Raw genomic sequence first — 16,333 nt, 5'->3', positions numbered from 1 at the left:
AAAAAAAAAGAAAATCATTCAAGCAGAAAATAATTGGAGACCATCCAACCAAAAAAAGAAAGGAATAATGGAGAATCATAGAATCAACTGTAAAACAAAGTTTAAAATGTCAATAAACAATCATCTATCAATTCTCACCTTAAATGTCAATGGACTGAATGCTCCAATAAAAAGACACAGAGTGGCTGATTGGATAAAAAATAAAAAACCTTCAATCTGCTGTCTACAAGGAACTTACCTTAGGGCAAAGGACACATAGAGATTGAAAGTGAGGGGGTGGGAAAAGATAATTCATGCCAATGGACAAGAGAGGAAAGCAGGAGTTGCAAAACTCATATCAGACAAAATAGACTTTAAAAAGAAGGCCATAAAGACAAAGTAGGACACTATTTAATGATTAAAGGATCCATTCAAGAAGAGGATATTACAATCATCAACATATATGCCCAAATATAGAAGCAACCAGCTATATACAACAAATACTAACAGACATAATAGGAGAAGTTGATGGGACTACAATCATAGTAGGAGACTTTAACACCCCACTCATATCAATTGACAGATTTTCTAGACATAAAATCAATAAGCCAACAGAGATCCTAAGGAAACAATAGAAATGTTAGACTTAATTGACATCTTCAGGACATTACAACCAAAAAAAATCAGAATATACACTCTTCTCAAGTGCACATGGCACATTTTCAAGAATTGATCACATACAGGGGCACAAAGCTAACCTAAACAAATTTAGGAATATAGAAAATATTTCAAGTATCTTCTCTGACCACAATGGTATGAAACTAGAAATCAACCCCACAGGAAAATAAATGAGAAAAAAAGTACTACATGGAGACTAAACAACATGATACTAAAAAACCAATTGGCCAATGAGGAAATCAAGAAGGAAATTAAAAAATACCTGGAGACAAATGATAATGAAGGCACCACCTCTCAGAATCCATGAGATGATGCAAAGGCAGTTCTCAGAGGGAAATTCATAGCAATACAGGCCTTCCTCAAAAAAGAAGAAAAATCTCAAATTGACAACTTAACCCACCACCTAAATGAATTAGAAAACGAAGAACAAGAAAAGACTTAAAGTCAGCATAAGGAAGGAAATCATAAAGATAGAAGATGAAATCAATAAAATAGAGATTCAAAAAACAATAGAGAAAATTAATGAAATCAACAGCTGGATCTTTGAAAAGGTAAAACAAAATTGACAAACCTCTGGTAGACTCATTAAGAAAGGAAAGAACCCAAATAAACAAAATTAGAAATGTAAAAGGAGAAATAACAACAGATACTGCAGAAATGCAAAAAACAATAGGAGAATACTGTGAACAATTATACCCCAACAAATTTGACAATCTGGAAGAAATGGACAACTTTTTAGAATCTTACAGCCTGCCAAAACTGGGTCAAAAAGAAATAGATCAACTGAACAGATTGATCACTAAAAATGAAATTGAAGATGTCATAAAAACTCCCTACAAATAAAAGTCCAGGACCAGATGGCTTCACAGGTGAATTGTACCAAATATACAAAGAGGACCTGGTGCCCACCTCCTTAACCTTTGTCAAAAGGTGGAAGAAGAAGGAACACTCCCAAAGACATTCTATGACACCACCATCACCATAATTCCAAAACATGACAAAGATTCCACAAAAAAAAGAAAACTATCAGCCAATACCTTTGATGAATACAGATGCAAAAATACTCAAAAAAAAACTCTAGGCAACCGAATCAAACAACATATGAAAAAGATCGTACACCATGACCAGGTGGGATTCATCCCAGCTTCACAAGGATGGTTCAACATACAGGAATCAATCAATGTCATACACCACATTAACAAAAAAAAAATGTCAAAAATGATATGATGATCTCAATAGAGGTAGTAAAAGCAATTGACAAAGTCCAACATCCATTTATGATAAAAACTCTCACCAAAATGGGTCTAGAGGGAATATTCCTTAACATAGTCAAAGCCATTTATGACAAATCCACAACAAATTTAATACTCAATGGAGAAAAAGTGAAACCCTTCTCATTCAAATCTGAAACAAGACAGGGATGCACACTCTCACCAATGTTATTCAACAGTTTAATGGAAGTCCTAGCCACAGCCATCAGACAAACAAAAGAAATGAAAGGTGTCAAAACAGGAAGAGAAGAGGTAAAACTGTCACTGTATGCAGAGGACATGATAGTATACAAAGAAATCCCTAAGGACTCAACCCCAAAACTATTTGAACTAATTAACAAATTCAGCAAAGTAGCAGGATATAAGATTAACATTCAGGTATCAGTCACATTTCTGTATACTAACATTGAAACTTTAGAAAAGGAATACAAAAATACAATACATTGTAAAATTGCACCCTAAAAAATCAAATACGTGTGAATACACCTGACCAAGGAGGTAAAGGACTTATATGCCGAGAACTATAAAACATTAATCAAGGAAATTAAGATGTAAAGAAATGGAAAGATATTCCATGCTCCTGGATTGGAAAAACTCATATTGTAAAAATGGCCATACTACCCAAAGAAATCTACAGATTCCATGCAATCCATATCAAATTACCCATGACATTTTTCACAGAACTAGAATAAACAATCCAAACAATTATATGGAACCACAAAATATCCAGAATTGCCAAAGCAATCTTGAGACACAAAAACCAAGCAGGTGGCATAACTCTCCCAGACTTCAAGCAATATTACAAATCCACAGTCATCAAACAAGTGTTGTGCTGGTACCAAAACAGATATACAGACCAATGGAACAGAATAGAGAATGATGAAATAAACCCAGACACCTATGGTTAAGGAGGCAAGAACATAAAATGGGATAAAGAAAGTCTATTCAGCAAGAATTGCTGGGAAACCTGGACAGCTGCATGCAAATCAATGGAACTAGAACACACCCACACACCATGCACCAAAATAAACTCAAAATGGCTGAAAGACTTAAATATAAGACAAGACATCATCAAACTCCTGAAAGAGAACATAGGCAAAACATTCTCTGACATCAGCCTCATATTTACTTTCTTTTTTTCATATCATCTTCTATCACATTCTATCACAAGTGATTGGATATAGTTCCCTGTGCTATACAGCAGGACCTCATTGCTTATCCATTCTAAATGGAATAGTTTGCATCTACTAACCCCAAACTCACAATCCATCCCAATCCCTCCTCTCCCCCTTGGCAACCTCTCAGGTTTTTTAGATGTAGGCAACAGAATCCAATTCTGGTTATTCATGGAGGAAATGAGTTGTTGAAAGGATATGTGAAACTCATGGATGAATGTCCAAGAAAGCTAAGAAAATTGGCTCAATAAAATGGACAGGAATAAGACCGTATATGCAGAACCACAGTAAAGATCATATTTCATCATTGGTGTGATGAGGTCACTACTGTAGCGACCAAGCTCTGTTCACTGCCTCTTGTACCTCACCAGCACTACCAGAAATCATCAACTGTGCATAGTTCTTGGAGGCCTGGAAACCAGGTGTGATCACTTCCAGAGAGAAATGCCCACTTATTTTTTGCACCAACACCTCTCGATCCATAAGTTAGTGCATCTGATTGGCCACATCTTGTTCAATTGCCTGTGCTCTAGTTCTCAAGGACACTGGAAGAGCAATACTGCTGCATTTATTTTCTCTAAGTTGGAGGAAGTGAAAGACTTCAGAATGGGAAGAGGGATATAATCACAAATGTCCACTAGTGGGTTAGGAGGTGTGGTTATTTCAGGAGTTCCCATTGCAACTCAGCGATAATGAATCTGACTGGTGTCCATGAAGTTGCGGGTTTAATCCCTGGCCTTGCTCAATGGGTTAAGGATCCAGCATTGCTGTGAGCTGTTCTGTAGGTCACAGACTCAGCACAGATCCTGCATTTCTATGGCTGTGACATAGGCTGGAAACTGTAGCTCCAATTCAATCCCTAGCCTGAAGCCTCCAAATGCCACAGGTGTGGTCCTAAAAAGAAAAAAAAAAAAGAGAAAAGATATGGATGTTCCAAATTTAAACACCTGTCCAACTTGTGTTTTCTTAACCCACAGGAGCTGCACTATTCTGGGATTACTTCACTCCTTCTGCCTCAGGATCCTCCTGGTCTTTTCTATAGTTGAGATGTGGAACTTGTCTATGACTACATATTTGATGACCAATCAGTGCTGGACATGGGGAGCAGGTTCAAGAGCCAAGATGTCTCTTAAAATGTTGATTCTTCAGTTTCAAGGTTATAGGATCAAAAGGGAAAGGTAAAAGTGGTCTCCCAGGACATGGGCAGATGTTGCAAGTGTGGGCTGATTCAGTCCGTTTGTCTGGATAAAGATTTCTATTAAAGAATCTGAGGTGTTATGGCACTGAGTAAAGAATGAGCTAAAATTGTAATAATTTTTGTGTAAAGAGCTAGAAGAAGAGTTTCCTGGAGCCTATATATAAGGCTTGGTCAAAGTTTACACCTCTGAAATGTATCTGAGAAGCTATTCACCTTCCAAGTCTTTGACTGCACCAGGATAATAAATTCTTTCAAGGCAAAGGGGGCCCTGGCACTTGTCAAGTGATGGTAACCAAAGAATTAAGCCAACTTTTGGTTAGTTAACTCTGGCCCTTCACATTTTCTAGAAAGGAATGCATATACCAAGTACTTTTCTTTTGGATTTCCCTGTTTTCTCATATTTCCTCTGTTCTGCCTCCCACACCCACCTTTTTCCTTCTCCTTCTTTAGGTGGTAGTTTTGTTTTTGATTTCCACTCTTTACCAACAATAAGCCTCCCCTCTTATCACTTTAGCCTTTTCTAGGAATCTCCCCTGCTCCCATGGAAAGAACTTTCTTAAGGTAAAGAAATGATCAGGAGAGAAAATTAATTCAACAGTTTTGAAATGCAGTTGGGAAATTCCATCAAAAATTTTGCATTTAGATATCTTCCTCTTCTAGGAATTTACCTCATAAAATGAGTATATATAATCAATAAATATATATACTAGTGAATATACACACATATATTTTATATTGCATATTCTATCATTGTCTATGATAGTGAAAAATTAGAATTAATATTCATGCATACTAACAGAATTTTGGTTCATTGTGTTCAGTAGCTAGATAGATGGTATTATTTGTTCAGTATCTTCCTTCCTTTCCTGTCTTTGACATGGCTTCACTGAGGGCAGAATAAAACTCTCCACCCCATTGACGTTGGACTTGCTCTAGCCAGCAATTTATGAACAGGGATAACAAATGCTGCTTTGAATAAAGAGCTTTAAATGAGTTTCAGACATTTGGTTTGCCCTCTTGAGCACTAACCTTCATCATGAGAAGAAAAGCTCATTCCATGTAGTTAGGGACCTTTAGCTTGGATCTCAGAAAGAGAAATAGACCTGAACTGAATAGATCTGAACTTGACCTGGGGTCTGAAGCACAGTGGCCTCTTTCAGCCTACACAATTTTGACTGAGAAATAAAAGTCTGTTATATGTCATGGAGGTTTTAGATTGTGTCTTTTCTTTCTTTCGGCTGCACCCACAACGTATGGAAGTTTCTGGCCCAGGGACTGAATCTGAGCCACAGCTATGATTGACTCCACAGCTCTGGCAGTGCTGGTTCCTTAACCGAGTGGAAACTCTTAGATCATTTCTTATTCAGTAATTTGAAGTAAATTCCAACCAATTCAAAATATATATATATATATATATATATATATATATATATATACACACATATATGCTATGAATTATTGTGCAGCCTTTAAAAAGAATTATTGTTTTAGATCATTTCTTATTCAGTACTTCAAAGTAAATCTCAACCAATTCAATATATATATATATATATATATATATATACTATGAATTATTGTGTAGTCTATAAAAAGATTAATTCCTGGCCTTGTTGAAATTTCATCAATAGCACTGAGGCACATATAGGTATCCCAAACCTTACTAGCCACTCTTTGTCCTTTTCTCTCACTATTTCTTCATGCATGTGCTATTGATAATAGCAGTAATAATAATAATAATAATACTCATAAATGGTACTTACTGTGAACTGGTCCCTGTTATGGTGTTTTACCTATATTGTACTCATCAAATCCCTACAACAACCTTTAATGATAGATACCATTTCTCCATTCTTTACACAGGGATAGCTGAGGCAGAGAGTACTTGCAAATTTGTCAACTTTTTCACTGTATTGGAAGCCTAAAAATATGTTTTTTTGTTTTTGTTTTTCATAATGCAAGTGCCTAACTTAAGGTTTAATTGAGGAGGCATCCACTTTAAAGGCAACCTTGAATAAAACACAGCCAGCTACAAATGTTAAAAAGCCAGCTCCCATCTGCCCTTTCCCATTTTCTTTAGAGATCTTGATTGATTAAATGAACTAGTCATTTGGGCCACTTGATTTTTTTTCTTCATCTTCTTCTGCTTTAAATTTTTGCTCTTTTGTCGAGGCTTTGAAAAGGGGGAAGTTCCCCAACCAGGAATTGAATCCATGACACAACAAGGACTTGAGCCACAGCAGTGACCAGCCAGATAACTAATCGCTAGGCTACCAGAGAATTCCTGTTCTTTTGATTTAAATCAATCAATAAAAAGTAACCCTAGGAAATTCTAGGCCCCTAAATTCAACCCCAATAAAAGCATAACCCCAAACCCACACTGTCTCCCCCTTTCTGCAACCACATTGCATGGCCCCAGGTGTGCCTTGTGCTCTCCAGGACCTGTGAGCAATAAATACAGTTTTTTCAAAGTTATCACCAAAGAACTGCTAAGGGCACCTTGCAATCATAATAAGAATCACAGGGGCTAGTTTAGCTTACTGGTTATTGCTAGGAACAAAACAATATAGCAAGTAATGACAAAGTTGGGATTCTAATTCACTGTATCTGTGACCAGAGTTTGTCCCATTAACCAGTACCCTATACCACCTTCAACAAAGCCCTTTATCCTTTTCCCTTGGGCTTCTGACTTCTTTCATTCTGACCTATTTAAGGAAAATTATTTGAAGATCATATGTTGGCACAAAAGAACTACGTATCTCTATTTTTTCAGTGTAATTATAAATACCATCTCCTTATCTCTCAAAGGGGTACCTTTCTTTACATTACCAACAATCCATCTAAAAATGAAATCAATAAAACAATCCCACTTACAACAACATCAAAAAGAATAAGATATTTAGGATTAAGTTTAACCAAGATGGTGAAAAATCTTTAGAATAAAAACATTAAGACATTGATGAAAGAAACTAAAGCAGGCACAAATAAATGGAAAGCTATCTCATGTGCATGGACTGGAAGAATTTCTATTGTTAAAAATCCATGCTACCCTAAGTGATATACAGATCCAACACAATCCCTATCAAAATTCAAAAAAATATAAAATATGTGTGGAACCACAAAAGACTCTAAACATCCAAAACAAGTTGGAAGAAAAAAGCTGAAATGTCATGTTTCTTGATTTCTAATTATATTACAAAGTTGTAGTAATTTTAAAAATAAGTATGGTACTAGCATAAAAACAGACACATAGACCAATGGAGCAGAATAGAGTCCAGAAATAAACCCAAGCATATATCGTCAACTAATCTTTTACAAAATGACAAAACACACAAGGGGAAGGATAGTCACTTAAGTAACTAGTGTTGGAAAAACTGGATATCCACCTGCAAAAGAATGAAACTGGACTTCTAGCTTACATCTGCCACATAATTTTTAACTTGAAATGAATTAAAAACTTCAAGTTTTACACCAAAGCAATACCTGCAATTGAGGTTTCCTCCTGGGAGGCAGACACCAGTCAGCATGGCTCAAGCATTTGTGAGCAGCAAAATCCAGCCCAGGAAGGTGGTAGTTTTCATCAAGCCCACCTGCCCCTATTGCAGTAAGACCCAGGAGCTCCTCAGACAATTTCCCTTCAAAGAAGGGCTTCTGGAATGTGTGGATATCTCAGCCACCAGTGACACCAATGTGATTCAAGCTTGTCTGCAACATCTCATGGGAGCCAGAATGGTACCTCGGGTCTTTATCGGTAAAGAGTGTATAGGTGCATGCACTGATCTAGTAAGCATGCACAAAAGAGGGGAGATCTTGACTCGCCTTGAGCAAATTGGAGCTCTGAAATAATTGCAGAAAAGATCCAAGCTTATAGTCCCCCTGAGAGCTGGATGGCATTGCAGATAATAATAGTACTTCCTGGTGGATGGATCCAGGGTTACCTTCACCCAGCCTCAGCAACTGTTTACTTAAAATTCTGAAATGAGTTAACCAAAATATTTGGGGGGAGTGGGTTTTTGGGGGGCAAAACCAGATTTTTCTTCTGACTCTGTATTAAAACTAGACCAACTTGCTCTCCCCAAAAAAACTTAAAATATAAGACATGAAACCATAAAACTCCTGGAAGAAAACAGTAAAAATATTTCTTGACATTGGTCTTGGGGGAAATATTTTTTGGCTATGTCATCAAACACAAACAAAAAGCAAAAATAGACAAGTGGGACTATATCAGTCTAAAAAGTTTCTGCACAGCAAAAGAAATAATCAACAAGCTTCAACCTATGGAATGAAAGAAAATATTTGCAAACCATATATTTGACAAGGGGTTACTAGACAAAGTATATAAGGAGTTCATACAACTCAATAGCAAAACAAAATGAAAAAAAAATTTAAAAAGACATATAATCCTATTTTAAAATGAGCAAAGGACCACAATAGACATTTTTCCAAAGAAGACATACAAAGTTTCCAACAGGTATATGAAAAAGTGCTTACCATCCCTAACCACCAGGAAATGCAAATCAAAACCACAATTAAATTACCTCATAATAGGTAGAATCGGTGTTTTCAGAAAGGTAAGAAATAACAAAGGTTGATGAAGGGGTGGAGAAATCAGAATCATTTTACCCTGTTGGTGAGAATGGAAAATGATGCAGCTGCTATGGAAAGCATTATGGAAATTCCTCAGAAAATTAAAAATAGAACTAGCCCATGATTCAGCAACTCCTTTTCTCAGTATATAAAGAAGGGAATGAAAATAGAGCCTTTAAAAGATATCTGTGATCTCATGTTCATCATAACATTAATCACAATTGAAATGATACAATAGCAACCAAAGTGCCCATCAGCAGATGAATGGACAAAGAAATTGTGGCATATTATACATAGACAGTGAAATATTATTCATCCTTTCATTTCTAGTGATGTGTCTGTTCTGTTTACCTATTTCTTCTTGATTTAGTTTTGGCAGGCTTTAAGATTCTAGAAAATTGTCCATTTCTTCCAGATTGTTAAATTTGTTGGCATATATTGTTGATAGTATTTTCTCATGGTTTTTTGTATTTCTGTAGTATCCATTGTGACTTTTCATTTTTCATTTCTTATTTTGTTTATTTGGTTTTTTTCTCTCCTCTTCTTGGTGAGTCTAGCCAGAGGTTTGTCAATTATGTTTACCTTTTCAAAGAACCATCTCTTGGTTTTATTAATTTTCTCTATTGTTTTTTGAATCTCTATTTTATCGATTTCCTATTTGATCTTTAGGATTTCCTTCCTTCTGCTGACTTTATGTTTTATTTGTTCTTTTTCTAATTCATTTAGATGGTGGGTTGTTGATTTGAGATTTTACTTCTTTTTTGAGGAAGGCCTGTATTGCTATGAAATTCCCTCTGAGCGCTACTTTTGTGGCATCCCATAGAGTTTGAGTGGTTGTGTCTTCATTATAATTTTTCTCCAGGTATTTCTTAATTTCCTTATTGATTTCCTCATACTAAGTGAAGTAAGTCAGAAAATGAAAGACAAAAACCATATGATATCACTTATATCTGAAATCTAATATACATCACAAATGAACCTTTCAACAGAAAAGAAAATCATGGATTTGGAGAACAGACGTGCTTGCCTAGGTGGAGGGGGAGGGAGTGGGATGGATTGGGAGCTTGGGGTTAATGGATGAAAACTGTTGCTTTTGGAGTGGATTAGGAATGAGATCCTGCTGTTAAACACTGAGAACTATGTCTAGTCACTTATGACAGAGCACGATAATAGGAGAAAAAAGAATGGATACATGTATGTGTAACTGGATCACTATGCTGTAGAGTAGGGAAAAATGTATTGGGGAAATAACAATAATAAAAAATTAAAAAAGAAATATTATTCATCCCTAAAAGAGGATACCCTGACATTTGCAACAACATGGATAAAGCTAGAGAACATTATGTTAAGTGAAATTAGAGATACCACAGAAAGGAAAAAAAAATGCATGATATCTCATTATTTGGAATATAAAAAGTCAAACACATAGAAATAGAGAATAGAACAGAGGTTATCAGAGTCAGGGAGTTGGGGGAAATGTAGACGTTGGTCAAAGGATACAAAGTTGTGTAGGAGGGTTAAATCAAGAGATCTAATGTGTAATCTGATGGTTGTAGTCAGTAGCACTGCACCGAATCCTGGAAATGCACTAAGAGTTTTTAGATTCTGGGTGCTCTCACCACCCACAAAATGGTAATCATGTGAGGAGATGATACATTAATGAGCTTGATCATAGTAATCATACAAAATCATCATGCTGTATTCCTTTAATATACATAATTTCTATTTGAAAAATAAAGAAATTTTATTGTCTTCCTCCCTCAAACCCTGATGACATCTGATTTTCTAACTTTCTCCACCACTGCTTAATTGTCACTTTTAGAAATACAGTTTTCTATATAAATGGTTTATGTAGCTAACAACTTAGATGCTAAGTTCCTGAACTGTTTAGCTTCAAAAATCCTTTACTGGACCCCCAGCTCAGTCACCCACCAATGTGGTCATATCTTAGACATTGCCCTTATAATCACTGCACATCTGGTGAAATCTCCATTTTAAATAACTTAACATCTTATCGGCTTCTATTTTTTTACCTCTTTAAATTTAGTTTTCCAATTCCAACAATTCTCTGGCACCAATGAGATCATTACCCTGTGAAGTTGTTTTTAACTATTACCTCATTTATGCCCTTCTTTCTCATTTAATAAGAATACACTTTATGGTCCAGAACTAGAACCACCTTCCTGTAAATGCCTTTAATTCTTTTGTTTCCCTTTGCTCTACCTGGCAAAGCCTCAGCCTTAGATAAGACCAACATTTTTTTTATTCATGACAATATTTGATTAGATTAATATTATTGGAGAATATCACTTACCCGTGCTGATTTGACTACTTTCATACTCATGAACAAATTACCTAAATGGACACTTCATGTCGGCAGAGTTGGGGCTTACTGTAACATTCCTGGTACTTCAGTTTCTTAAGCTCTAGCATACTTCATGCCTTTCTAGAAATTTCTAAAACACATCTGTTCCCACTATGCTCAGTTGAAATCTCTCCAAGTATATGTCATGTTCTTTCCATCAATTCCACCAGCCAATCCACATCTGAATCCACATATTCTGACTTTTTATTACAGGGGAAGAAGTCTCTCAGTTCCTTTGATAAAGTCATCCACTTAATAGATGCTCATCCCCTTCCCAGAATATTACTCTTACAGTCAATTACTTTTTCTATTGAATCATTAATTTCTAATTATATATTAGATCATTTCTATCAGCAAACATGCATGCTTAATATCATTAGTCTTTATAAATATTAGAAGAAATTCTTCCTTTACCCAGGTCCTTCTCAAGGTCCACACCACTTTTTGTCTACCTCCTACCAAAAACAAACAAACAAACAAACAAAAAAACCCTATATTGGGGAAGTGTCTTTCATCACAGCCTCCATTTACGCACTTGCAATGTTGTCAAAAAAATAACCGTAATTGCATTTCCTCTCCAAAACATCACAGAACTGTCCTTATCAAAGAAGATATTACTTTCCAAATCTAATAATCAATTATATGTTCTTTTTTCCTTGTTGTTTATCTGCTTTTTTTTTGAAAGTCTTACTTTTTTATTTCCCCAATTCATTATTTTTTTCTTTTCTACTGTACAGCATGGTGACCCAGTTACACATACATGTATACATTCTTTTTTTCTCACCTTATCATGCTCCATCATAAGTGACTAGACATAGTTCCCAGTGCTACAGAGCAGGATCTCACTGCTAAACCATTCCAAATGCAAGAGTCTGCATCTATTAACCCCAAGCTCCCAATCCACCACACTCCCTCCCACTTCCCCTTAGCAACCACAAGTCTATTCTCCAAGTTCATGATTTACTTTTCTGTGGAAAGGTTCATTTTAATAACCTCTCAACTCTGAGTGATCTCTTCTATATTGTGGAAATATTCTTTTATAGGTTTCTGATACACCAAACTTACCTACTTTCTTCCTAGGAATGGCAATTTCCCAGTTTCCTTTGCTACCTCTTCTCCTAGACCTTGAAATATTGGGCACAACTCGCCACTCAGAGCTCTCTCTATAGTCCTCTTCTCTCTTCTACATTTCCTTACTGGGCAATTTTATTCAGTCTCATGCCTTCAACATCATGTACATTTTGTTATGACATTCCTATCTTAAGATCTTTCTCTAAGCTTCAGTAATTATGTATCCAGCTGCCTTTGAAATATCTTAATTTCAATAGATATCACAAAATTATCATGGCCAAAATGGAGTTATTAATTCCCCCCCCCAAAAAAAAAACAAATCAACATGCCCTACACTTCTGCAGAAACTTCCACAGATAAATTCATGGAAAATGACTCCACCAACTTTCATGTCCATCCTTGATTGTTCTTTTTCCTTTACACATTACAGCTGGGCTATCAGTGTGTCTAAACAACTCTGCCTACCATATGTTCCAAATATGACGACCTACCCTTGTGTTGGAGCTACTGTGAACCATCCCCCATCCAGTCTACATTGTCAGAGACCTATGCTGTCTTTAATGGATTGACTCAAAAGTTCAGATGAAATAACTCAGTCAACTATGAGTAATGAACTGCTTATTCTAACTGTGAGTTGAGAAGGACAAGAGATCACAAAATTGCTAAAATTTTAGAGATGCTTCGGTGACTCTATGGTCTATTCAAAAATCACTCCAATGTAAGATGCAGTAACTCACATTGACTTCTCTCTGGAAAACAGCACATGCCACTCCGTCACTGAAGTCATCAACTTCCACAGGTCAAACTGACTTGTAACCATTTGGCTTAGTAATACCCTATGCCAATATCAGATCTGAAAGATGAGGGCTTCAGATTTGGTGATCTTAAAATATATTTTCAGTTCCAATTTCATGTTATTCAGAATCAGTCAACAGGGACCATAATTCTTTATTCATGCATTCATTTCCCTGGCTCAGGGAAGATTTTCCCACAGGAATGTGAAACTTACCAGCTATGAGGGGTATCACCCATCTATCTGAGGCACTTTCAATTTAGATCTTAGCTCCATCGTTTCAGGAGATGTGCTGTCATTTACTTTTTGCCTGAGAACCCAGTTGGAAGTTTCCTGAGATACAGAATTTCCTGAAAAGCCTTTGCAGAGCACCTTTCACCTCCTGGTTCCTCAGGCTGTAGATGAGTGGGTTTAGCATGGGGGTAACTACTGTATAAAAGATGGCAACCTGGCGATCCTGGTCCAGGTCATAGCTGGAGGAGGGTCGGAGATACATGCGGATCACAGAGCCATACAGGAGCAGCACAACCAGGATGTGGGAGCTGCAAGTGGACAGGGCTTTGCGCAGGACAGCAACTGAGTGCATGTGGGCTATGGCAATGCCAATGCGGGTGTAGGAACCTAAAATAAAGAAGAAGGGGCTGACCACCACAGCTACACCCTCTGTAAATATTAACATTTCATTGACCACTGGGCGGGTGCAGGAGAGCTTCAGCAAGGGTGTGATGTCACAGAAGAAATGGGTGACCTGGTTGCCACAGAAAGTTAGGCGGGTGACCAGGACACTGTAGAGGAGGCTGTTGAGGCTGACGACCACCCATGAGGTCAGTGTTATTCGAAGACAGAGGCGATGACTGATGATGGCTGAGTATCTTAAGGGGTCACAGATAGCAACATAGCGGTCATAGGCCATTGCGGCCAACAAGTGGCCTTCCATGCTGCCCACAGCCATAAAAAAGAAGAGCTGGATCATGCAGCAGTTAAAGGAGATGGTTCTATTCCCAGACAGCATGTGCGCCAGCATCTGGGGAACAGTGATGGATGTCAGAAATATGTCAATAAAAGAAAGGTGACTGAGTAGGAAATACATGGGGGTCTGAAGCTTGGGGTCTGAGAGGGCAACGATTACTAACAGGGAATTGCCCATAACTGCCACCAAGTACATGATAAGGACAATCCCAAAAATGAAGGGTTGCATCTCTGGCCAGATGGACAGGCCCAATAAGACAAATTCAGTTACTTCCGTCCTGTTTCTAGTGGTCATGAGGCTCGATCCACATCACCTGCAAAGAGCAAGCGTGAGGATCAAATAATGCTAAAGTTTACTCTGGGGTACTTTCAGGAAACATCTTTTCTTGCATGGATGTCCTCAGTTTTACAAAATGTTTTTTTTTTTCCTTTCATTTCCTTCCCTTTCCATTATTCATCGACCTTACCCACCTACTCTTCAGTATATTCCAGGGTCATTTCTTGACCACTTAAAAATCTCTCAATTTGGCTGATATAATGACAGTAGGAGAAATCACGCATGGTCCTGGCTTTTATGAAATGCACTGTATAACAAGGAAGACAGCACAAAACACACAGTTCCTTTGGTGCTTTTGAGAGTTACAGAGCATACTAAATATCACGCACTAGATCCTCACAACAGTGCCAATGGTAGAAACTACTTTCAGCCTCACACTGCAGATAAGAAAGCTAAAGCAGAGGGACTACTCTAGTGAAGGTCTTCTAGGGTCTGAGCAACAGACTCAACCCTGGACGTAACCCTGTTTAGTTTTACTGGACTTAAGCACCACACGTCACAAGTTGTCAGAGTTGGAAAGAGAAGGGAAGATGTCAAGACTCCAGCCAGAATTCTGAGTCTCTATACACCTCTGATGAGGGACTGAAGTGAACACCTGGTCCCAGATTTGTGTGTCCAGAAACTCAGTTCTGTTCTTCTGGTAGGGGAGCTCTTGTTCCATTAAGTCAACTGAACTTACTTGGGATGAGGGTAGCAGTGATTCGTATAATCACTGACTTTATTAATGATTCATTTTCAAGGAATAATACAATCTGCCAGTGGGTGAGAGTCTCAGGTCTTTTCTGCTCAGGTTTTCCCTATCAGCAGAGTTATGGCACACCAAAGATGTGAATTTTTGAGATTGCGTTACAGATAAGGATCTGTTTCTTTATGAAGGTGAGAAAAGTAATTTTAAAATAGTAGAGTGTAAGAGAACATACAATAAAAAGTAGCGGTCTCTTACTCTAAGATAATACACCTCCATATTTAGTTTTACCACTTGCGGTGGTTTTTATTACCTCTATGTCTCTAAATACTATCTACTTGCTTATACATCTATGTATCAGTTTAAGAATATCTTTCAGGTTTCCATTTCCAAAGATGAAGTTTTATCTCTTCTTCCTTTCCCCTTTTTCAATGATGATTTTAGCTGTTCGATTAGTTGCTTTCCTGCTTATAAAAGTTATGCCTCAATTTATATCCTATCCACTTCAGACTCCACTTATCTTCTTCACCCCTACACCCTCCCAACAATTGAAAAGCTGCACCTTGATTTGTGTTTTGTCGAGACTGAAAACATACAAATTATTAGTAGCCATAGTTAAGACTTCCAAGTAAATGCTGAAACTCAGTAAACATTTATTCAAGAGTAACTCTGTATTTTTCACTGAAGAGTCAAATAATGTGCCAGGATTACACTTACCCTTTTTTATTTTTTTTATTTATTTTAGGGCCACACTTGCAGCATTTGGAAGTTCCCAGGCCAGGGGTTGAATCTGAGCTCCAGCTGCCAGCCTACACCACAGCAATGTGTGATCCAAGCCATATCTGTGACCTACGCATCAGTTTATGGAAATACCATATCATTAACCCATTGAGTGAGGCAAGGGATTGAACCCACAGGCGCATGGATACTAGCTGGGTTCTTAATCCTCTGAGCCACAATGAGAACTCCCTACATTTACTCTTTTATGAGCCCAATGTTCCACCCCTCTAAAAGAGAATATTCCTAACATTCAGATAAAGAATCAAAATTATTTTAAGAACATCTCTATGTGTGCGTGTGTGTGTGTGTGTGTGCGTGCATGCGTGCTTTCTTTACTCTAAAGATCATCTATTAAGCAGGAGCTTAAAAGATAAAGAAAACTTATGTTTTCCAGTGTCTGTTCTTTCATCTTTATTTCTTCATGTAGCCTTCTCCGTGCCAGTGGGTA

The 16,333-nt window shown here is 37.3% G+C and overlaps 1 protein-coding gene and 1 pseudogene across 1 annotated transcript; one reads left to right on the top strand and one right to left on the bottom strand.

The window, feature by feature from the left end:
- The first annotated feature begins 7,420 nt into the window (after positions 1-7,420).
- LOC146407211 (glutaredoxin-1 pseudogene) lies at positions 7,421-8,144 on the top strand (annotated as a pseudogene).
- A 5,265-nt stretch (positions 8,145-13,409) lies between these two features.
- On the bottom strand, positions 13,410-14,378 carry LOC100156904 (olfactory receptor 1f45-like). The gene has a single exon (XM_001926338.2). It carries the CDS (start codon positions 14,376-14,378, stop codon positions 13,410-13,412), a length of 969 nt encoding a protein of 322 aa, XP_001926373.2.
- Between the last annotated feature and the right edge of the window lie 1,955 nt (positions 14,379-16,333).

Source organism: Sus scrofa, chromosome 1 (assembly GCF_054392235.1).
Source record: "Sus scrofa isolate SSC_HxYL_T2T_F1_AM1 chromosome 1, Sscrofa_HxYL_maternal_Yorkshire_Landrace_v2.0, whole genome shotgun sequence".
Classification (NCBI taxonomy): Eukaryota; Metazoa; Chordata; class Mammalia; order Artiodactyla; family Suidae; genus Sus; species Sus scrofa.
This window is presented reverse-complemented; position numbering and strand designations above follow the sequence as displayed.